Below are 22,283 nucleotides of genomic sequence, written 5' to 3' on the forward strand. Positions count from 1 at the left end.
CCATTGCGCATGCGCAGTATCCGTCGGCACGTATTTAAAGAGGCAGCTCTGCAAACTCTGACCACACTGTTCACTGCAGCACCTCTTTCTTCCATGTGTTTACTGGAATTTAACAATAATAACAGAGATGGCAAAAGTAAACACATTCTTTACTCAAATAGATGTGCAGATATTCATGTTTTAAAAGACTAGAAGTTTAAAAGGTATAAGTTGAAGTACTGACTACACTTTTCCACTCAAGTTAAAGTAGTTTGGGCTCAGGCATGAACTTAAGTAAAAAGTATCCATTACTACTACCTGTTTTAGTGTCAGGCTGGTAACTGGACCTCACATCATATTCATATATTACTATAAAACAATGTTAAAATGTGTTAACTAATTGAATGTACAGTATACATGCTGAACAACAACCATATAGAACACAAGCAGAGAAAAGATGATGATGATGATGATGATGATGATGATGATGATGATGATGAGGTGATCAGTCATGTTTACATCGCTGACTCCCTCTGTCTCATCCACATTATCTATACACCTAGATGACTCCTGCCTGCTTATTGTTAGCTTTGTAGGCAAGTCTGTGGTGTGTGAGGGCCTGGAAATTATACACCAGTGGTAGATTGTAAAAGCCCCACAATGGCAAGAAATAGGTTGATGGGCTGAAAATGGCCTGCAGTGAGAAGAAAAATATTGATCATGTCACCAAATAGATTCAAACTAAAGTAATGAGCCTGTTTTGAAAATGTGATAAGTAGAAAGTAAAGATATTTGTGTAAAAACAATTTTATGAATGAAGTAAAAGGTAGACATTTTTCTTAAAATAAATAGTGAAATAAAGTACTGCTACCAGTAAAACCTATTTAAGTACAGTAACAAAATATTTGTACTTTCTTACTTCCTATCTCCGAATAATAATCATCATCATCATCATCATCATCATTATAGCAAGAAAGAAAAAGAGGAAGAAAAACAATAAGAAAAATAATATTATGAAGAAGAATACCAAGAAGAAAAGGGAGAAGAAAAGACGAAGATGATAAAGATAAAGAAAAAGAAGACCAAAAGTAGAAAAAGAAGATGAAGGACAAAGAACAATAATAATAATAATAATGTATAGAATCATTTTGCTTGTGTTCTAAGTCAGATCATTTATTTTTACAAGATATTCATAATAATTCTTTTGCTTACAGCATATAAGTAAAGGCATATTTTCCCACCCATAGAACAGTGCTTCAAAAAGTAATCTCCAGGGTCCCTCAGGCGGCCTGGAAGCATAGCCAAATGATACTTGGTTTATTTAGGAGTATTGTTTTAAGTTTTAAAATACTGTTTCTTGCATTTCATCCCTTGAACATTTCCACATTTTATAATGTTACAACTTGCAACTAAAATAAACTGGATATGTATGAATCTGTATGAAGCATGGATTTGGAATCATATTAAGAAATATTCCCATGTTTAAGTCCTCAGTCACTGTACAATAAAGTCAGTTGTAGGCGTTCCTACAACTGGTTGCCATAGTAACTCTTATCAGTGGGCGACACAAATAGCAAATTCCTCTTTTGACCACAACTCAGAAGATGATCCATGTGCATGCTGGTATCTTCAGCCACATTGACCATCTTTGCATTTAATCAATCCAACATAGCAGTTGTTGATGGTTTTACAAGTTGTTGCTATATGTGTGAATGGAGTTTAAATCCTGCTCTTTTGGTTATTTTACACACTAACGCACTTCTTACACATAACTGAATTTTAGTGGACAAACTCCTCTAGTTGTCCTTGTGCCATATTCCTTATTTCTTCTGAAAAATAACACAATAAATGGTGTTCTTTAGGATGTCAAAATTTTGGTCTTCATGATACTGTTTGGGTATGTTCTGTAACAATGTCTTCCAGGACAAGTGTATTTATATTTAGACCATGTGGCTCTATAATTGAAGACAATAGGAATAGGACACAACTAATTATGTAATCTCTGATGTCAAATGGTTGCACTAGAAATTATTTAAAGTGTTTAAAGTGTTCCGCAGCAACAGGGGGAATGTTTGGGCAATCACAACTTCATATTTTTCTCTAAATATATAGATGTTCCTCCACTGTAAGTGCAATACACTTCAAGGGGTTTTCTTTTGAGGATCCATGTGGTATGTAAAGTTTTATACTCAGATGTAATTTTTTTTTTCTTAAATCTTGTTACAAGGATGTCTATACTATACAAACCTAATAGTTTAACTATGTAGCAGTACAATTTTTACAGTACAAATACTCTCAACAGAGCCCTGTGCAAATGATCAAACCTAACCAAGTTTCAGCTGTTTTTTGAGTAATAACACTGTGCTTTCTATGCACCACCCACATTATAGGACTAAGACCATAATTGCAACCACAATAAGGCATGACAGCATTCACACACACACACACAGAAAAAAAACATTTTTTTCCTCTCTGTTGCTTCTATGCCGCTATGCTATTATTAGGACTGTAGTCCTGCAAGAGTAGGTGCCACCCCCAGTGTTGAGATCATTTGGAATAGATATATAGAGTGTGCATTAAAAATGGGTTTAATAGAGTGACCATGCAGGTAGGACGTTTTGGAGACAAGTTGAGAGAGGAGCGATTTCATGTGGTATAAAAATGTGGGTTTTGTTTAGAAATCTGGCCACAACTTCCATTTTGGATGTAATGTCTTTTTTTTTTTAAGTTTTGAATTTTATTAAGACAATCATGGAAATGCCCATCACTCCTATCTCTATACTCTGTATATAGTAAATAGTCCAGTGTTTTCCAGTGTGCACCCACCCAAGAATTTCTTTTCTGAACTCAACACAAAGCAAACTCGGCCCATATGATACAATTTTGTGCAAACCCAAATTATATTCAGACACCAATGCTGCTTTAATTTATGTCTTTATTTACTTACATGTGTGGATATTACCAAGCCAGGTTTTAAGACATGAAATATAGGGAGAGTTCAAAAATGAAGAAATACACAAAAGGGGCTTAACAATGCTCAAGTCATAGATTAAAACAATTAATTCATTATTTGACTAAAGTACCAAGATGAGCATTTGAGGGTGTTGCTCAGGAGTTCAACATTTTGAATTTAGCTAAGAACCTTAAACACAGTTTCCAAAGCCCCATTAGTTCGATACCATTTTGTTCAATGTTAAACATTACAACATATGGAAATGAATACTGTAGAATACTATATGTAAATTCAGATTTCACTGTAATCCCAATCCCACATGTACTCTGCATTGACCTATGCCCTCCCCAACACAACACTGTATTAAATATCCAGTACCAAAATCTGACAAATTTACAGACAGATAAGAACAGGAACTATTTATTAGCATAGATAAAGTAGTAAGGTGTGAACAATGCATATCATGTATTATTTTTAATTCCATATGTAATTTTATTCAGTTTAATTTTCTTCCTTAGCTTTAATTCATACCATCTAGACAGATCCAGATCAAGATTAGGCAGCAAATCATTTTCAGCCACTTCAGATGTTTTTAGGTTGAAGAGATTTCCTCTGGTCATGCTACTTTTGTTGTTTGTTTCTGGCGAATATTCAGGCAAAAAGTTTTATAATGCTATACATAGAGTTACCTTCTAAATTGATCTAAATGTTATTTTTACTTCAAAACTTACTACAGTAAAACTTACATAAACTCTGATACTGATTGTCAAGAAGTGTATTGCACTGAAGTGGAATTCTGAGACTGACATTTCATTTTATTTGTGGCCATCAGAAGTCAATAACTGTATGCTTAAATAAAAACTAACGTATTGGTTTAGAAACAAAAGCAAAGCATTCTACAGAGTTTGGCATCCCATTTAGCATCCCGTTCAAGTGGAAAATACAATTTGCTTGTATTGAATTTTTTACCATTTTTGTCACATATAAATATAATCATTCCTTTTTTTCTCTTACGGTTTGTGCAATTATATTTTGTTTTGTATTGTGTGATGTTACAGTTTAAAAAAGATCTGATCTAGAAGTTCTAGAGTTTAGTGTTTACAATGAGGTCACAAATACTATTTTATACAGAATCAGTGATAAGAGCATAGGCTTGCATAATCAGTACTTTCCTGTGACAGTACTGTATAATAATATAGTATTCAACATGTCAAAGCGCTTGCATGAATAATGCAGGTGCAGCCCTGTACTGCCACCATGTGGGAAACCAAACTTGAGCTTCTAACACAAAAAAATCACCATAGCAGCAATACTATCAATCACTTTATTATAAAAATATGGGCAATAATTTCTAACCAGCCTAAGTGACATTTCAACCCTACATCCAAAGCTGCTGCCATTTATACCAAACTATATAAATGCTTTTAATCAACAGCTTTTGCCTCTGCTTTCTATTGTAAAGAAAGGAGTTAGTTTGCATCCTACTGGTAAACCAATGATAGAAACAGAGACTGATGTCTAATTATTAAACACTGTGACATGGCAATGAAAGCTATAAATTGGCTAATAAAAAAGTTTGATTTGCTTACAAAACATACACAGAAGTCAATTTAAAAACCTGACTCTTAAATTTTTATAACACAAGTCTTTCTTAGCTGAATCCAGCTTGTTCAAAAGCTGGGTTCAGAGCATAGTGTCCGCCATGATGCATGATACAGGAGGTTAAGGGCCTTGCTCAGTGGTTCAGTGGTGACAGCTTGTCAGTGCCACAACTTGCACCCCTGAACCTTAACCACTGCCCTACTTTTTTATTTTCACATATCCCAGCTTGTTAACACACTATGGTCAGAGTGCAAGTTCAGCCATTATACAGCACTCCCTGAACCTCCAGACAACTGATCCGTAACCCAGAGCATTAACCACTGAGGCACCAGACAGAAGATCACCAATGCTTATTTATTTTTAATATTAACATATTATTTGAAATGGCTGATCATTCTATATGGCTAAAGAAGAGAGATATTGCATTATTGTAAAATAGATCTCTAGTGATTGCTAATTATAATGCAGAAACTCAATAGGTCCTTTAAAAGGTTGATGTTTTAGAAAATTAACACCCACGTCTTATCTGTGTCTGATCATGTTTATGTTATATTTTCCAAAAGAGCTTGTTTCAAGCTTCAATTCTAAAATGTTTTGTTTCACAGGACTGAACAGTGCAGTTCTGAAGTAAATTGATCTATACACAAGTGTGCAATAGTAATTGTATCAGTGTCTAATTATATCCATTTCTCATTAAAAGCATCTCTCTCTTACAACTTACAACACAAAAATAATAAGCACCATTGCTGACACCGTTGTTTCATTATTGGTTTTATTTGTGCCCCTGCCAATATCTGTAGAACCGAAACATCAGTCAATCAAACAATATATCAGCCTTTCCATTTAGATCAACTTTTTAACTGAACAAATTTCCATATTATATAACTATAATTCTGCTGCTTATGACTGCAGATCTCAGCTTTGAAAAGGCATTTTCTAGTTAATATTTTATATCAAAACAAAATGCAGTTTAATTTTCCTGAAGTACTTTCTTTTATTTTAAACCTTTAGCATCTGGACCAGCTTTAAATTGCAAATAAGGTTCAACTTAAAAGGTCATCACCTCTGTGGCAGACTTTATTTTTCTCAAGAAGTGGTGAAAACAAACTGCAAGTATGTCAGTTCCTCTCTTACAACATAACCACAGAAAGCTGCCAAATGGCACATGGCCATAAAAATAACAGAGCAGTTTAAGCTCGCCACAAATCGGCTGAGGTTCAAGAAAAAAAACAAGTATGCAGTGGATGAGGATGCGGCCAACAGAACATTGTTATAAAACAATTCCACCATAAGGAAGTCTTGTGCAAATCCAAAAAGGCTTTCTGATGTGGTGAAGTGGATTCTCTCCATTACTCACTGCATGATTACATGACAACGTGTTTGCTGCCATTTGTCACGAACTAAATAAAGCATATAATGAAGTCACAAATCACCAGAATGAACAGAAATGTTCAGAATTACTGAAAAATTCTTTCAGACTTTTAGCAACAGTGTACTCTTTAATCACTGCTGTGTTTTTGGTTTTCAGCAACATTATCAGGTATGCTGTGATGGAGATCTTTAGCAGCACATTCAGAGCTGAGCTGGGTGGCCACGTCTTGATTTTTGTTTTTTTTGCTTTTGTTGTGCACAGCTGCAGTCTTTAAACAGGGCTGTAATACCTCAGAAATGTCCTGGAAGGTCCAGCGCTCCTCCCTTAACACATGTTCCCTTAGAGTGAACTGGCCCTGCTTTGTCCGGGTCAGCTCCTGCACATGAGCGCAGGAAGACAGCGCTGCATTGGGAGAAAACACACACATTTCTCAGGCCCAGGATGCTAAAAATCTGCAAATGTATTATGTCTACATATGCACTTCAGTGTTTACTAAAGTCAATTTCAGCTATTTACCTTTTCCCAGATCATCAACCAGGCTTCTGACATAAAAGCCTCCACCACACTCAATTTCTGTTAAAAGGAAAAGCACAACAGCAACTATTACAGGTACTGTACTGCCAGTACTGAATATATGAGATATAAAAATACTTTCATAATTCAAGTTATTATTCATAGAAATATGCACTACCCAACACCTGTACAACAAATGATGCAGTTATCCAACCAGATGCAATGCATACAATCTTGCCTCTTTTTTTTTTTTCTTCAACATGCAAAAAAATAAAAACGACACAATTGGCAAAAAAAATGTAACCACTCAAACCAGGGAAATAGCAAATGGCAGAGGAAAACGCACTCTCTGAGAACACATTAGGAAAAGTATAAGACAGGTAGAGTCTCTGCATGCTCTTAAATCTGCTCTTTGAAAATTCTTAAACCTCAAATATTTGAATAATTGATTCTATAAAGATGCTGGACCAGAATCTTTAAGGAATGTTTCTATGGTGATACAACTACATCTCACAATTCTCAAAGGTGCTCTTCATGCTGGGAGTCGGCCACATTCCCAAAGGGGGCCTGTTTAATTCAGATCTGATGACTAGGAAAGCCAGTAAAGAAACCAGGTTAGGATAACTTTTGCTTTGTGCATGAACACACTGCATGTAGCTATTAAACAGTGGTAAAAGTGGTGTAACGGTACATGTATTCGTACCTCATGGACGTATAAAGTGTCAGACCGCAAGTTTGTTTAGTCTCCACCTCGCACTTTAAGGGCATGTATTTGTTTATTTTTCTGAACTTGAAAAAACAAACTTGACAAAACAAGAATCTAGCCTTAGCGCAGTGTCGCTCTGTACCGGAAATAAGATTTGTTTCGCGCATGCATAAAAACACTGAAGAATCCATAGCGCTCGCGTTAGCCACCGCCACCAATGAATGAATGAAGGATGGAGGGAATTAAGACATTTGTTAAAGTATGCTGAAATAAGTAGAGCAGTTAAGTAGATCATATCTTTAGAAAATGAAATATTAAATGTAAAACACACACATACACATCTGTATTACCCAAATGGGGTCTAACAAACTATTTCACTTCCCATGTATTTGTGGCCAATTTAATTAATTACACAAGTTAATCAATATAATAAAAAGTGTATTGCATTCATTTGATTTGTTTGCGTTTTATACAATATTCTTTTATATACTATTTAACCAAGCGGGCATTTTATTTAGAATTGTTTTAAATGTAAACTGTTCAAATGTTGATCAAAAACAATAATCATTTACTGCATTAATAAAAAGAAGACAAGCACATTTGTGTTTTGCATTTTTTCTCCCTAACCGCACGTAAACGTGACTTAGAAAGCCGAGATACGCACCGAACCGTTCTAGCCAATGCAGGATGCACAGGCTCAGCAACAATATTCAAATAGGTTGTGGCATTCAGGTCATGATTGGTATTAAGTATGATTGGTATGAATTTGCACCATGAAAACATTCACCACACAACTGCATCTCCTCCAGCAGTCTGGATTGATGACACAAGGTAGATTGGGCCCATGGTTTGCTGCTATACCAAATTCTGACACTACCATCTGAACGCCTCAGTAGAAATGGAGATTGATTAGACCAGACTATGTTTTTCCAGTCTGTTCTGTTGTGGGGAGCCTGTGTCCACTGCAGCCTCACCTTTCTAATTTTGGCTGACAAAAATGGAACCTGTTGAAGACTATAACCGTTAAGATGTTAAGATGTATGTTGTGTACCAACAAATCATGCCACAGTTAAAATCACTAAGATTACATTTTTTCTCCATTCTAACGATTAATCTGCACATTACCCAAAGTTTCTGGCCAATAACTGCAGGATTGTATGCATTGCACTGCTGCAACAAAAATAGTCCTTCATTAATGATCAAGCAAATAACTGTTTCCTACTTAAAGATCACAGCACTTCAAAACTTCTACTAACCCAAAGTGAAAAGTGGGGGATTAAAGTCTTGTAATGAGAGGCTGTAAACTGTAACTGGACGTGCAGGCTTAGCCTCCACTTCATGGCCTTCCTTCAACAGGGTAGAAAGGCGCTTGCCATCTTTTTTCAGTGCGGAGTACCTACATGCTCAAACATACAACAGAGATCATTCTAAAAAGCCAGTATACAAATTGGGGACATTATGAGGGGGTAAGAGTCTGTTGTGCTGTGGAGGTGGTTTGCTAACATGGTTTCAGTCCACTTTATCCATCAGAGACAAAGGGCACTGCAAATGCTGGGATTAAACATTTCTATCTTGATGGGAGTGGTATGTACAGGGGGATAGTGTACACAGGGCACGAGAGTTAATGAATGAGACAGATCTCATCATTATAATTAAAAACAGGGAATGTCTAGGAACTATCACAGATTTACAAAATCTATGCCAAGGTGCACTGAAGCTGATCTAATAGCCAGATCAGCTATAATTCACTTTCATTTGTCACCAATATAAAATATAATATATAAAATGTACTTTTACTGTCACATATGCTGTAGATATGATTATATCTGACGGCTGAATAATTTTTACACATCAGTTATATCAGTGTATCATCCAAAAAGGCAAACATGGTGCAAAACATCAGAACAATAAAAATATCAGAATAGAAGACTCACAGTGGGGGGACCTGCATGATTTCACCAGTGAACTGCTTCAGATTCTCTTCAAAAACTTCTCTTGTTATGTGATCTTGTGTGGGGGGAAACAATGCAGATGATTTCTGGATATCGTTGCCGCACCTTGAGTTAAAATAAATGTATAATAGAACTCACCGTAGTTTTTCTCCTGAACAACACTTCCTGTAGCATCAAAGGTGTCAGTCGCTTTGCCCAGCTCTCCGACAGCTGTGTATTTCTTTAAAAAGTTGTGGGGGAATAAATAAACAGTAGAGCATCACTTAACCTGCACATTAACCTTAACCTAACACACACACACACACAAGGACAAAGCTAATTTGATCTACCTTTGAACCAGAAAGCATAGAGGTGAGCATCTTCGTCCCCTCACCAATCCCAACCACTGCAAGACAGTCACATTAGGTTTAATATCATCCCACCTGCTCATCATGTTTGTATGCACGTTGTGATTTTTGCTGTGCTTTACCCAGAACACCAGAAGCAGCACTGTCCAGAGTCCCACCATGACCCAGTTTGAAAGCCTGCTTCTTCCGTTTTCGGGGGTTTGGTTTATCTACACCAGCCTCTGATGAGAGAATACAGTTACAGAAGTAACAGGATATAATATAACCTACACCCTTTATATACAGCGTCTTACATGCATGTCCAAAATTACATTTAGTCTATTAGTGTGGTTAAATACATATCAAATGTTCTCTAGAAAAACAGTAAACATGGCCTACCTTTTAACAGCTTTTGTTTCAGCGTGTTTAACACATCTGCAGACGTGGGTCCCGTTTTCTTATATATAGCGAATATTCCGTTTAACGAATGTAATTTAGTTAGAGCACCGCTGTTTACTGCAGCCATGCCGCTCTCCGTCAGTCCTCCCGCTCAGCAGGCGCACAGAGATGGCGTCACTAAGCGAGCAGCGCTTAGTGACTGGTATATGTAGTTTTTTTGTCACGCGAGACGCGAGCTCGTGTGTTATTGATTTACAAGCACGAAAAATAGCTGATACGATAAGTAAGCAATTTTTATTTAATATAATTATATATATATATATATATATATATATATATATATATATATATATATATATATATATATATATATATATTTATTTACTCAATAATATTAAGGTAAAAGTAACTAAATCTATGATTTTATGAGGATAAATAAAGCAATAAATACATTTCAGAACATTAGGCAAATATTGTATTTATCACATATCTATCTATCTATCTATCTATCTATCTATCTATCTATCTATCTATCTATCTATCTATCTATCTATCTATCTGTCTGTCTGTCTTTCTGTTCATATATTGGTTTCTTGCTTCAAACAAAGGTATGTATGTATGTATGTATGTCTGTATGGCTGAATGGATGGATGGATGATTGATGAATGTATGTATGTTACGGAAGACACAAAAGCTTTTATTTTTTATTCATTTTTTTATTCTCACACTTGTCTCCCACAGAATCTCTACATTGTGTTAAAATGTGATTGGGACCATCATATCAGCAATTTTGATATGATTAGTAAAACAGAACTTTAATTTAGACCTAATGAAACTGAAACTTCGATACACACGGGTTCATTTGCTCCACATCCCAGACCCAGACCATATACACTTACGACCGCAATTAACACGGCTAGCGATAGTGGTCGTAAAGTCGAATGGTCGTAAGTTGCATAGGTTGTAAGTCGACGACTACCTGTAGAGAATTTTACATTCACTCTTCTTCTTCTTCTTCTTCTTCTTCTTCTTTTGGCTTCTCCCATTAGGGGTCGCCACAGCGGATCATCTGTCTCCATACCCCCCTGTCCTCTACATTTGCCTCTTTCACCCCACTACCTGCATGTCTTCCCTCACCATACCAATAAACCTCCTTCTTGGGCTTCCCCTTTTCCTTCTGCCTGGCAGCTCCTTCCTCAGCATTCTCCTACCGATATACCCCATGTCCCTCCTCTGCACATGTCCAAACCATCTCAATCTCGCCTCCCTCACCTTGTCTCCAAAACGTCCTACATGTGCGGTCAATCTAATAAACTCATTTCTAATCCCCTCCATCCTCGTCACTCCCAATGAAAACATCAACATCTTCAGCTCTGCTACCTCCAGCTCCACCTCCTGTCTTTTACTCAATGCCACTGTCTCTAATCCATACAACATCACAGGTCTCACCACAGTCCTATAAACTTTCCCTTTCATTCTTGCAGATACTCTTCTATCACAAATCACTCCTGTCACTCTTCTCCACCCACTCCACCCTGCCTGCACTCTTTTCACTTCTCTAACACACTCTCCATTACTTTGTACTGTTGACCCCAGGTACCTAAACTCCTCCACCTTCTCCACCTCTTCTCCCTGCAACCGCACCACTCCACTGCCCTCCCTCTCATTCACACACCTATGGGACTTTATACAGACTATGGATGTAAGTAAGTAATCGGACCGCGTGGGGGCGCTATGTTCCCACTTAATAAGTTTTTTCCATAACCTTTAAGAATAATACTCGTATAATATAATGGTATAAATCTCTCGCAGCAGCAGAAGGTCTAAATGCAATATTGAATCAAAGTTACATTTATTAATGATGTATTTGCGATATGCGTTTAAGTGTTTCTGCCTACAGAGAATAGAACACGAAATGTAGTGTCTGAGTGGGGGATCTATGGATGCTTATAGAACTGATTTGAAGGCACAATCACGCGTGCACACACACACACACACACACACACACACACAGTCCCGCCCACAGGGAAACCCGTGCAGTGAGTGCTGGTCTTATTCCCTGTACTAAAGTGTGGAGAGCGGAATGTGTATTACACCCCGTGTGTGTGTGTGTGTGTGTGTGTGTGTGTGTCTGGATAGGAAAGCTCGCATACAGTGTTCCTGTATGAAGCAGTAAGGCTACAGAAGGCTATTTCTGAAAAGGTTTCCAGGTGGAAAATCCCTGTTTTTCCCCCCAGCGCCATGTTAACTAGAGGTAAGGGATTTTCTCTTACTTTTCAAACCATTTGTTTCATATGGCTTTATATGCTGTCAGTTCATTCTAATTATTTATTCAGGGAGTGTGTGTCTGCTTTACATTTGAGACATCATACCATATCAGATCAGACCAAATCATATCACCTGCCATAATAAAAATCATAGTTTGTCCTCTCTCTCTTAGAAGATATGGCCACAGCTGGATTCAGCTAATAAATTGCATTTATAATTTTTCATTTTTTCACAGAAGCATTAAAGTGGGTAAATGCAAATGTTAAATATTTAGGGTTTTAATTTTGGTAACAGTTCTGATGTGAAGGGTGGCATCCTTGTGGTCACACCCCTTACATCTATTATCACTTGTAGCTCAGATTAATTCATTCTTTCATTCAGATATTTATTCATTTCCAGCAAATGATTCATTTATGTCAGGTTTTCGTAGACCATGACCAACACCAACTCCCACTAGGGACTATTTAGAGCTGTCATCCACCTGCCTCATTTTGGAAGGTTAGAGGGAACTAGAGAGCTGACAGAAACACTAGGAACTAGAAAAAATGCCTTTACAGACTGTGAACCGTGCTCATGATCAAATGACAAGGACACCCAGGGCACCAAATTGTGTCCTGCCTTGCTGTTAAAAAATCTCCCTTCTTCTGGTAAGGTTTTCCACTGGATTTGGGAGTGTGGCTGTTGGGAATATGTTCATTTAGCCACATGAGCATTAGTAAGTTCAAGCACTGGTGTCACGTGAGAAGGTTTGGGGTGTAGTGTAGCAAATTTTACTCAAATTCTAAAGTCATCTTCATGGATTTCAGTTTGAACACTGTCATACAAGAAGGGATTTGATACAGTTAGGTGAAATCTTAATGCCTTAAATTTTAATCTTAATAGACAATTTTGTGTTCCCAACATTGTGCCAACAGTTTGAGGAAGATGCCCATGTAGGTGCGATGGTCAAGCATCCAAAAACATTTGGCTGAATTACAGATATGCTATGGCTGAATTACAGATATGCTATTGTATAGCAGACAGCCATCTAATCTTGTATAAATGTGATATAGAGCTCTATAGTGTCCTTCTGGCTTAAAACTGAAAAAACTATGACTGATATATGACAGATCACGTCTCTCTGATTTCCAGATAGTTCTATAGTTATGCACATTTGTTCTACATTTCTCTCTTGGTTTTCTGCATGATTCTGGCCCTCCACCGCTCATAATTACTAGGTTTCAACACTAGAAACAAAAGCTTCAGTGGGGGATATTGTTAAATTGTATAGAAGAGCATTCCATAAATACCCAGAGATTGCCCTGAGAGAACAACTCCTCGTGTGCACCAGGCTGAGGATGTCACTGAAATGGGGAACAATGAACGAAGAAGAGGCAACTGCCAGCATGGAACATACATACAGTATAAATATAGTATGACTTGAAAGTTTTCCAATATGTTGCTTTATTGGCTTTCATCTTTCTTGTCTTGTCCAAGTTTAATTATGTATTATGTTGATCTTGCTACACTGTTACTGTCACATTTATCAGAAAACTGTAAGATGTGTTTGCCACATGTCATTTTAATATTCACATGAAAGACTGTCAAATAGGGTTAGATGTTGAATCATTGTTTTATTTAACGGACCATGCTGTGTGGCTTTACTGTGGTCGCAGAACTGAGCTTTTGATTTAAGGAATGTTAAATTTCAGAAATGTCTCATTTCTCTCTGAATGGTTTAGATTGGACAAAGCCCCAGATCCATATCTCTCTTTTTTTTGCAGGGACTTTAGATTCTTTTTTATTCCCTCAGCAAACCACATTTTTTTGTTTGCAGAAAGTTAAAAGGTCACACATGGTTCTCTTTGGCTCTGTAGCCTGTGCCCTGCATTTGTCAACAGTTAATGACACACATCTAGTTAACTCCTAACTGCAAGCCATCTGACACTTTATAAAAAAATAACTGTGTCTGAACTACTGTCTAACTCTTTATTACCTAGTGGAAAAATGGAAATTATTATAGTCTGTATCCTGTAGAACAGTATGCATCATTAAACAAAAAAGCATTGTGGGACTTGAGGAGTGCACTGAATATTCTCCACTTTGTTTTCATTTGGCTTGATAACAAAGTGGCAAAACCAAAATATAGTAAAGTATATAATGAACATTTGCACAAATTCATACACATTGTTTTTCATTAAACGTTGTTGGACTAGACATTTATTCAAGCATATGCATATCACCCTTATTTTCTTTCTCTTGCTTGTTCTTTCCCTCTGATCTTGGATTGGTGTCAACCCACAGGGAAACCCAGTTTAGGCTGTCAGACTCAATTAGTGTGAAGATCTGAAAAATAAACCTGCTGAAACAATATCCATATAGAACGCCTTCAGAAGTCATTATCGTGAAGATTGTACACATATTTTCCTTATTGTCCTGTTTTTACTTATTTTTTTAGACACATTTCCCAGTGTTAAGTTTGTCATATAAAGTAAAACTGCAACACTTCTATGTGGACGTTATTTACTGACATGTGCTTCATATAAACATAGAAATGTACACTGATGCATACTTCTAATTTTATTAGTTGCATCTGTGCCAAATTTGGTGCATGTCCAGTATCCTCTGGTGCCATAGGGCACGACCCTGTACATCCCATGAGCAGAGATGCTGACTGCTGATGTCTGAGGTCAATGAAATCCAGCAGTGCTGTTTGTGTGAGCTTATTTAGGATTGATCCAACCAGGAAGTATCCCATTTCTATTAGTGAACCTTCTGCATTCTTCTCATGGCAACAGAACTGCACAAACAAATGAGGAAGAAAAGAACCAGTGAGGAGCCTCAGTGGTGCTGTGACCTGAGTATTTGCTCTGTTGCTGAGAGCTAATGGCTAATTTGTATTTTTTTTACTTTTGGCAAGACTAGCTAATCGTGGTAATTCGGGTGTATAGAGGAGGGAAGCTGTAATGCAACATTCCATGAATATCAGCTAAAAGAAGAGAGGAACTTTAGAGGTGTGAGGGCTGGGATATGGGATGAACAGAGGTAATAATAACTAATAATAAAACTGTAATAAAAATGTAAATGATACTATGGCCTACTAATAATAAAGATGATGATGATGATAATGATGATGATAAGGTCATACCCCATCTATCCTGGGAACACTGGGCAGGAAGTAATGGGACTTACATTCACAGCCACCTAATAAAAATGTATCACTGCCAGTCTACCCACAGGCATGTCAGGAAACCAGAGAAACAAGCCTCAGACATCCTCACACATACAGTAGTACATGGAGCTCAGGATTAAACCAGGGACTAGTGGTGCTAGCTTTAACACATTAATTGTGATTACTAATAATTAGAACACAAACAAACACTATAAGAATGTACTCATGGAGAAGATAGGTATATCCCAGTTAGGTGGACCTAACTACAATTGTGTAAGAATTGACAAACAGCTGAAATTAAAGGAAATATGAAAATGGGGCAAAAATTAAATTAAATGTTTGAATTACAATGTATACTGTATGTTGGCAATTAAACAGCTTATTCAATAAGACACATAAACAAACACTGCATTTGTTAATGAAAGTTTTTTTCAGATTTCTGTATTTCACATTATCACCTGTCAGCAGCAGTTACTTCCTACCTGTAAAGTGCCACGGTTCTATGGAGATCCTGCTGATATACTGTGTGTGTGTGTGTGTGTGTGAGAGAGAGAGAGATTTTGGTGATAACTTTAGATTGGACCAGACTGCCAGACTCGACAGTGTGACCTACTTCACACACTCAGACACTGCTATAAATGTCACTGATGATTGAGATCTGTAGCATGAAAGCCAGTGGGAAGGAAGAATGGGATTTTTCATGGACATTTTAAAGAGCATGTGCTTAAGTAATTTCTCTATCGATCTATTAATCTATTAATCTATCTATCTATCTATCTATCTATCTATCTATCTATCTATCTATCTATCTATCTATCTATCTATATTATATTATTATTATTATTATATAAAGACAGTCACCATGAAAAGATATGAGCACTGTGTTCTTCTGTCTGATAGCTCATATTCTGTAAGTTTTATCATTTTTATAGATAAATATAGAAAAAAATATGTAGGTACATATATTTTTCTACGTAGACGCAGGTGTGTTGTGAGCACCAGATAAAACACATCATTTTGATTCTAGCTGAGCACACAATCCTGTGTCCCCTTTGGGCTGCTGATTTTGTGTTTCTGTGCTATAAAACTGCCGTACCGACAAACAGCCATCAGCATCAGGCTCCAGAGCTGCTTGCAGGCTAAAAAAATAAAATGCTTTGCTTCATTTCACAGTTTATCTCACAGGGTGTTATAATGGTTGGGGCCACGTTCTCCAGTGCACTGTGGTTTTTAGTTTCCTTTTACTTATCGCCCTACAGACAGGAATCCGCTTATAAGTCCTGCAGGGAAACGACCGTCTTACTCCTTGGCAGTCAGACAAATTTTGCTTCAATTATTCCCTCTGTTATTGTAGACAGGACTCTCTGCAAACCCATTGACCCTTTCTCATAACAAAGAGCACATTTTCCCTCTGTACAGTGACCAAGAAATAATCACAGATTGAAGAACCATTTGACTTTTAACTTCATGGCTTCCTTACATTAACTAATCTGTCAGTTCTGATTCATTCATCTTATAAATACACTGCTGTTCATGTTGGCAAATACGCTTATTTGTTTCAGTTGTGTGCATCTATCTCTCTCTGTGTGTGTGTGTGTGTGTGTGTGTGTGTGTGTGTGTGTGTGTGTGTGTGTGAGAGAGAGAGAGAGAGAGAGAGAGAGAGAGAGAGAGAGAGAGAATGAGTATTCTTTTTTAAGTATTTACTATTTATTCTTCATTCAGATTTTCTTCTTCTTGCTCTTGGGCATCAGAGTGTATGCCCTTTATTTCTGCTTAAGCCACCTTTGTGTTTTCCTCATTGTTCCAGAAGTACAGCTATAAAAACAAAAATGAAAACATATTCAGCAGAAAAGTGCACTGTACATCTACATCTCAGCATACATTTAAATATTATCATCCAAACTTCATAGCAGAATATCTGTGAGGTCAGGATTTTAACAGTATTGGTCATTTCCATTTAGGAGTGTCATAATCACACATTCATTTTATAGTATCTTCCGTTTCATTGTGCATCATGAAGGATGGCTAGAATATTCCAATCCTGCATTGAGAGAAACAAATCGTGAAGATGATTATGGTGGGTAAAAAGAAAATGTATGAAGGAGATGATTGTGGCGGGTGAAAAGAAAAGTACAGTATGTAGATGATGGAGTATATAAAGAAAAGAGAAATAGAGAAATAAAGGTAGATGATGGAGTTTGCCAAGCACCTGTCTATAAATGACTGATCATTATTCCAGTAACATCACAATAAAACTCTTTCAGCAGCTTTGGAATGCAGTGTGTACACTGGCAAAACTCCATTCCTGGCTAATTAAAACCAGAGTCAGTGTGGAACAGCAATACTTGTAATATTTAAATGAGGAGAATTCTGGAAAACTCTGGTGACTTTTTAGTCAAAACTGGTGTACACAAGGTCAGGAAAGTATGGGGAGTTAATTGCTGCTTCAAAAAAGCCTCCTGTCAGAGAAAGAGCCTGCAACCACATTAATTATGCTGTAGTAAGGTGCAATTAATTTAATAACAACTCCGAATGGTTCTTCTGATCAGGTCAGTGCCCTCATGTGTATTCTTGGCCTTGTCTCTTTTATTTCGTCAACATCAAGTAATGGTCATTCACACTTCTGCTTTGGCTTGTGCTGCCAGTATGATTATAAATGAGCATAAAATATATTTTTACATGCATTTTTTCCACGATGTCTTTACTGGATTTGGATTTGGATTTGTGTCGCTAAAAAGGGTTTGAACAATGGTTTGGGCAAATATTGTTTTTTTTTGTTTGTTTGTTGTTTTTTTTTCATATTGAAAATTTAAAGACTTAGTAGTGTTTTTTTGCAGCCCAGTTCTGCTTGAAATATGAATTCTAATATAATACGAAAACTAACTTTAATTTTAGGGCTGCAACTTACAATTATTTAGAATCTAAATAATTGTTAGTTGCAGCCCTAAAATTAAAGTTAGTTTTTAATGATAATAATAATCAGACGATTAATCGATTATCTAAATTTTAGATTTAGATTATCTAAATCATCTGATTATTATTATTATTAAATTTCTTTTAAGATTAATCGATTAATCAGCGGAAAATATTTTTGGATTAATCAATTATTCGGATAAAAAAAAAAAAAACATTTGTTATTTCGATGTTTTGCTAATTGTAACTATTTAAAACCCTAATTCAGGGTATTCATGTATAAAAGTGGTTTAAAAAATGCAAAAGCCACATATTGCGTTTAACTGGCCTCTTAATTTAGACATTTTAAAGCTTATAGTGGTTGTTTGCTGAGAAGCTCATGGGAGATTTCTCCTTCAAACAAATTCACTCATGCTGGGTTTTTTCTTTCTAAAAAAAAAAACAGCATTTGAGTATGCAAATTGAAGCAATTTGTGTAAATGAACATTTTTACTGTCTAATGATAATTGTAGATGGCAATTTGACCATCATGCTTAAAAAATCAATATAAACTGTAACATTGTTTAGACAAATTTGTTTATAAATACACAGACAATTTGTTGCTTTTAGATTTAGTGTTTGTTCGAACAGTTTTAATTAAATCCTTCGCTTTCATCCGCGACACGTGGTTTTTTTTTTTTCGCGTGCTCGTGCATCACTGTGGTATTTCCATCCCACACAAACTCCGCTTTGTATAACTTCCAGGTTACAGCTTTCTGTGTTGTGTTTAATATAAAATGCTCTCATTGACTTGGATGACTTGGGACACTTGTTAATGCTGCCGGTTGACCCTGTAATCCGCCATTTCCGCAGGCGGCGGTGTTTTCCTGCAGTCTCGCTAAACCGAAACTTGAACAGCCCAACTAATTGATAATAGCATTCGTTGATAATGAATTTCATTATTGATTATTATCGTTAATAGTTAATTAATATCGATTAGTTGTTGCAGCCCTATCTAATTTGTTAATCTTAACAAATATTTCATTTCGACTTAATTTTTTTATTTGGTAATGTTTTTAAAGAAAAAGGGACAGAGAAAATTACTTGGCCAGAAAAATGGAAGAAGGAAAAAAATCTGAAATGAAATGAATATTGCATGAAAAAAGCAGCAGATCACAATGTTTCTATTATATTTTTAAATTTTTTTACATAAATGCACATAAAAATATTGCATGTATACATGTAGATTTTCCATAAAAAAAGAGAATATTACTAACTCATGTTCTTTTGTCAGTGGTGAATAGGTAATGTAAGTAAAAAAGTACATGACAGAAGTGTTAGCAATAAATTGTATAGAAAGCAAAGGTTAAGCACAGGTGAGTGTAGCCTGAAGTATAACTGGGTCATTTGTGTGAGGTGTGTTGCGTGTAGGCATGTGTCTCTGTCATGGCTGAGGTACCAAACGGTGCTTATGCAAGAGAGAGTGTGTTACAAAGAGGGTTGAATAGCACTGGGTCAAGGCAACAAATTTGACTGTGCTCATGGGACAAGACTATTGCTGCTGGCTGACATTAATTTTAATGACTTTGTGGTTAGAAGTGTTACTAACTCAGAGTTATTCAATCTTCCACCCTCTCTCTCGATCTCTCTTATTTCCTCTCTTTCTCTCTAACAAATACACATAAACACACACTGCTCATCCCTGTTACAAACCAATTGCCTAATAGTTCATTTATTAAATCTGCATTTAACTCAATACTGTTATGCTTCTTGGCTTTAGGGAATGTCAAGTGAAAACACACCATAAACACTTTCCCCTTCAATCACAAAAGCAAGTCACTCCATAGTTTGTAGAAGTTTCTTTTGGGTGTGTAGTGACAGCTAATGTTGGCATGTCAATAGAAAAGAATATATTCACCAAATGGATAAACGTATTGGGAGATATGACTTTGTCAGCCATATGTGGTTTATCAACATACTGTTATCCAAAATCTAGTTAAGAATCTTCTCAGAAGAATGGAGGTTATTAAACAGTAAATTGGGGTTTATTGTGGAATGGGGAAAAAAACATATACGAAAAGAACATGAATCTTATGGTCAGGTGTCCACAAACCTTTGTTTGTATAATGTATATTAGGATAGGATGAAACCACAGTTAGATTTATTTCAGTTTGCACATCATGCATTTAATGAGAACCAAAAGCAGGTAGGAGCTAAATTTTACATTTACATTTGCGGCATTTAGCAGACGCCTTTTTCCAGAGCGACGTACAAAAGTGCTTTGAGTCTCTAGCAATGGTACGCTATCTAAGATAAATAAAGATAAAGTTGTGCTATGAATAAATGTCAGAACACACAAGATGTTAAATCAATTGATTCAATTTTTCATTCAGGTGATTTGAAAACATTTTACAAATTGAAATTCTATGTACCATTTAAATACTGTATAATTTAATTTATTGTATAGATTTTAATTTATAATTTATGTGTGAGAATATTTTCAGTTTGTTCTTGTACTGTGAGACAAGAAACCAAGAAATAAACTATAGTACATTTCATCAAATGGATGTATAATAATATGTATGTGACAAATAAATAAACTTGTAACTTGTAAATAAATGTAGGGTTAGACATTTCTTTCATGTTCTCAGTGATGCCTTTCATTGCTAATCTTGCATTAAGGGGTATACGCCTATTTGTAACATTTTGATTGAGATCAGTCAGTACCATAACTACTATAAAACACTTGGATGGCTGTCTAGCCTCCCTAAAGTGTCTCTCTTAAGGGTCATAAAGTTTTTACATAAAGGTTATCTGACCAATAAATAAGTCTTATAATATGTCTTGCTACCAGTCCAAATTGCTAGCATATGTTATGGGTTATGGAATACAAATCGAGATCAGTTGGTGTCTAACCTTCTAATTTGAACCAGGCTTTAAGATATGTGGAAAGAGTGACAACATTAAGAAAGAATTTGCTTGAGATTTTCTCAGCTCTGAGAGTTTTGGTGGGGCTGTTAGCTTAAGATTGCTGGCATGATGGTTTGTTATTAATTCTCTTGTTTGAAAGTGGTTTGTATTTGGTATTTAGTAAGAATAAGGAAACTGTGTCCTAAACTGGATCTCGTACACAGATTCTTTTCCTTTTGTATGTGTGAAATGCACTTATGTTGACCATAAAACAGATGTGGTGCTCTGTCAGCTACTCTGCAATTCATGATGAGCAAATTGAATCCGATCCCTTATGTGCAAACACATCACATATGTGTAGGGAGTACACATCTGTGTTTGTGTGTGTGTGTGTGTGTGTGTGTGTGTGTGTGTGTGTGTGTGTGTGTGTGTGTGTGTGCCTGTGTGTCTGTGTGTGTCTGTGTGTGTGTCTGTGTGGGCTTGTGATTTTTTTCTGTTTGTAAGGAGTATAGACATGATACAGAAAACATGCCATTCAGGCCTTTCAGAGTAAGCAGACTAGGGAGAAAGGGAGTTAGTGCAGCGTACCTAAACGACGCAAGCTCCTTGCTCTAGATTTCTGAACATAGATTATCTCTCTCTCTCTCTCTCTCTCTCTCTCTCTCTCTCTCTCTCTCTCTCTCTCTCTCTCTCTCTCTCTCTCTCTCTCTCTCTCTCTCTCTCTCTCTCTCTCTGAATCCATTTGTCTGTTTAATTTTCCCTCGAATCATAGTACTTTACCACACAAGATTCTTGTTGATTTAAATTCTGTTAAGGATATTGAAAATTGTTCTAATAATATTTTATTTATTAGTATATTATATCAATATATTAGCCTTGGGATATACCTGTCTGGCAGATTACAACATGCACATAGTCTGAATTAAATATATTTCAATGTGCGAGGCATCAAATGGTGCTGCGTTTAAAGGTGCAATTTGTAATCTTTAAAAGTGTCTCTAGGCCTATAATTATTATAAAATTTCAATGATAATTATGTTATTCACAGCTTTGCCATGAAGTGGACATTCCATTTACAATTTTCAAACCCAGACCCAGCTTTAATCCAAGCAAATCCAGAGATTTTCTGATCAGAGATGTTCAGTTTTGTCTTCTCTTTATACCATATAGAATGGGTATTTTTAACAGAGACGTTACTAGAGGGGTAAATTAAGAGTTGTATGTTTTCATTTTAAATATGTTTAATAAACTGTAGCATTA

The 22,283-nt window shown here is 36.3% G+C and overlaps 2 protein-coding genes across 2 annotated transcripts in view; one reads left to right on the top strand and one right to left on the bottom strand.

The window, feature by feature from the left end:
- Positions 1 to 5,292: 5,292 nt before the first annotated feature.
- On the bottom strand, positions 5,293 to 9,968 carry trub1 (TruB pseudouridine (psi) synthase family member 1). Its single transcript, XM_046853047.1, has 8 exons — positions 9,803 to 9,968; positions 9,547 to 9,645; positions 9,407 to 9,462; positions 9,216 to 9,297; positions 9,060 to 9,132; positions 8,382 to 8,521; positions 6,423 to 6,479; positions 5,293 to 6,308 (listed from the first exon to the last, which is right to left on the bottom strand). The coding sequence occupies exons 1-8, from the start codon at positions 9,927 to 9,929 to the stop codon at positions 6,034 to 6,036; spliced, it is 909 nt and encodes a 302-aa protein (XP_046709003.1). The 5' UTR covers positions 9,930 to 9,968; the 3' UTR covers positions 5,293 to 6,033.
- A 1,930-nt stretch (positions 9,969 to 11,898) lies between these two features.
- The window catches only part of ablim1b (actin binding LIM protein 1b), a 65,827-nt gene continuing 55,442 nt past the window's right edge, over positions 11,899 to 22,283 (top strand). The window contains exon 1 of the mRNA XM_046853263.1: positions 11,899 to 12,056. Coding sequence (XP_046709219.1) covers positions 12,044 to 12,056 — 13 coding nt within the window. The 5' untranslated portion in view covers positions 11,899 to 12,043. The remainder of the gene's footprint in view (positions 12,057 to 22,283) is intronic.

Source organism: Silurus meridionalis, chromosome 7 (genome assembly GCF_014805685.1).
Source record: "Silurus meridionalis isolate SWU-2019-XX chromosome 7, ASM1480568v1, whole genome shotgun sequence".
In the NCBI taxonomy this organism is placed as follows: Eukaryota; Metazoa; Chordata; class Actinopteri; order Siluriformes; family Siluridae; genus Silurus; species Silurus meridionalis.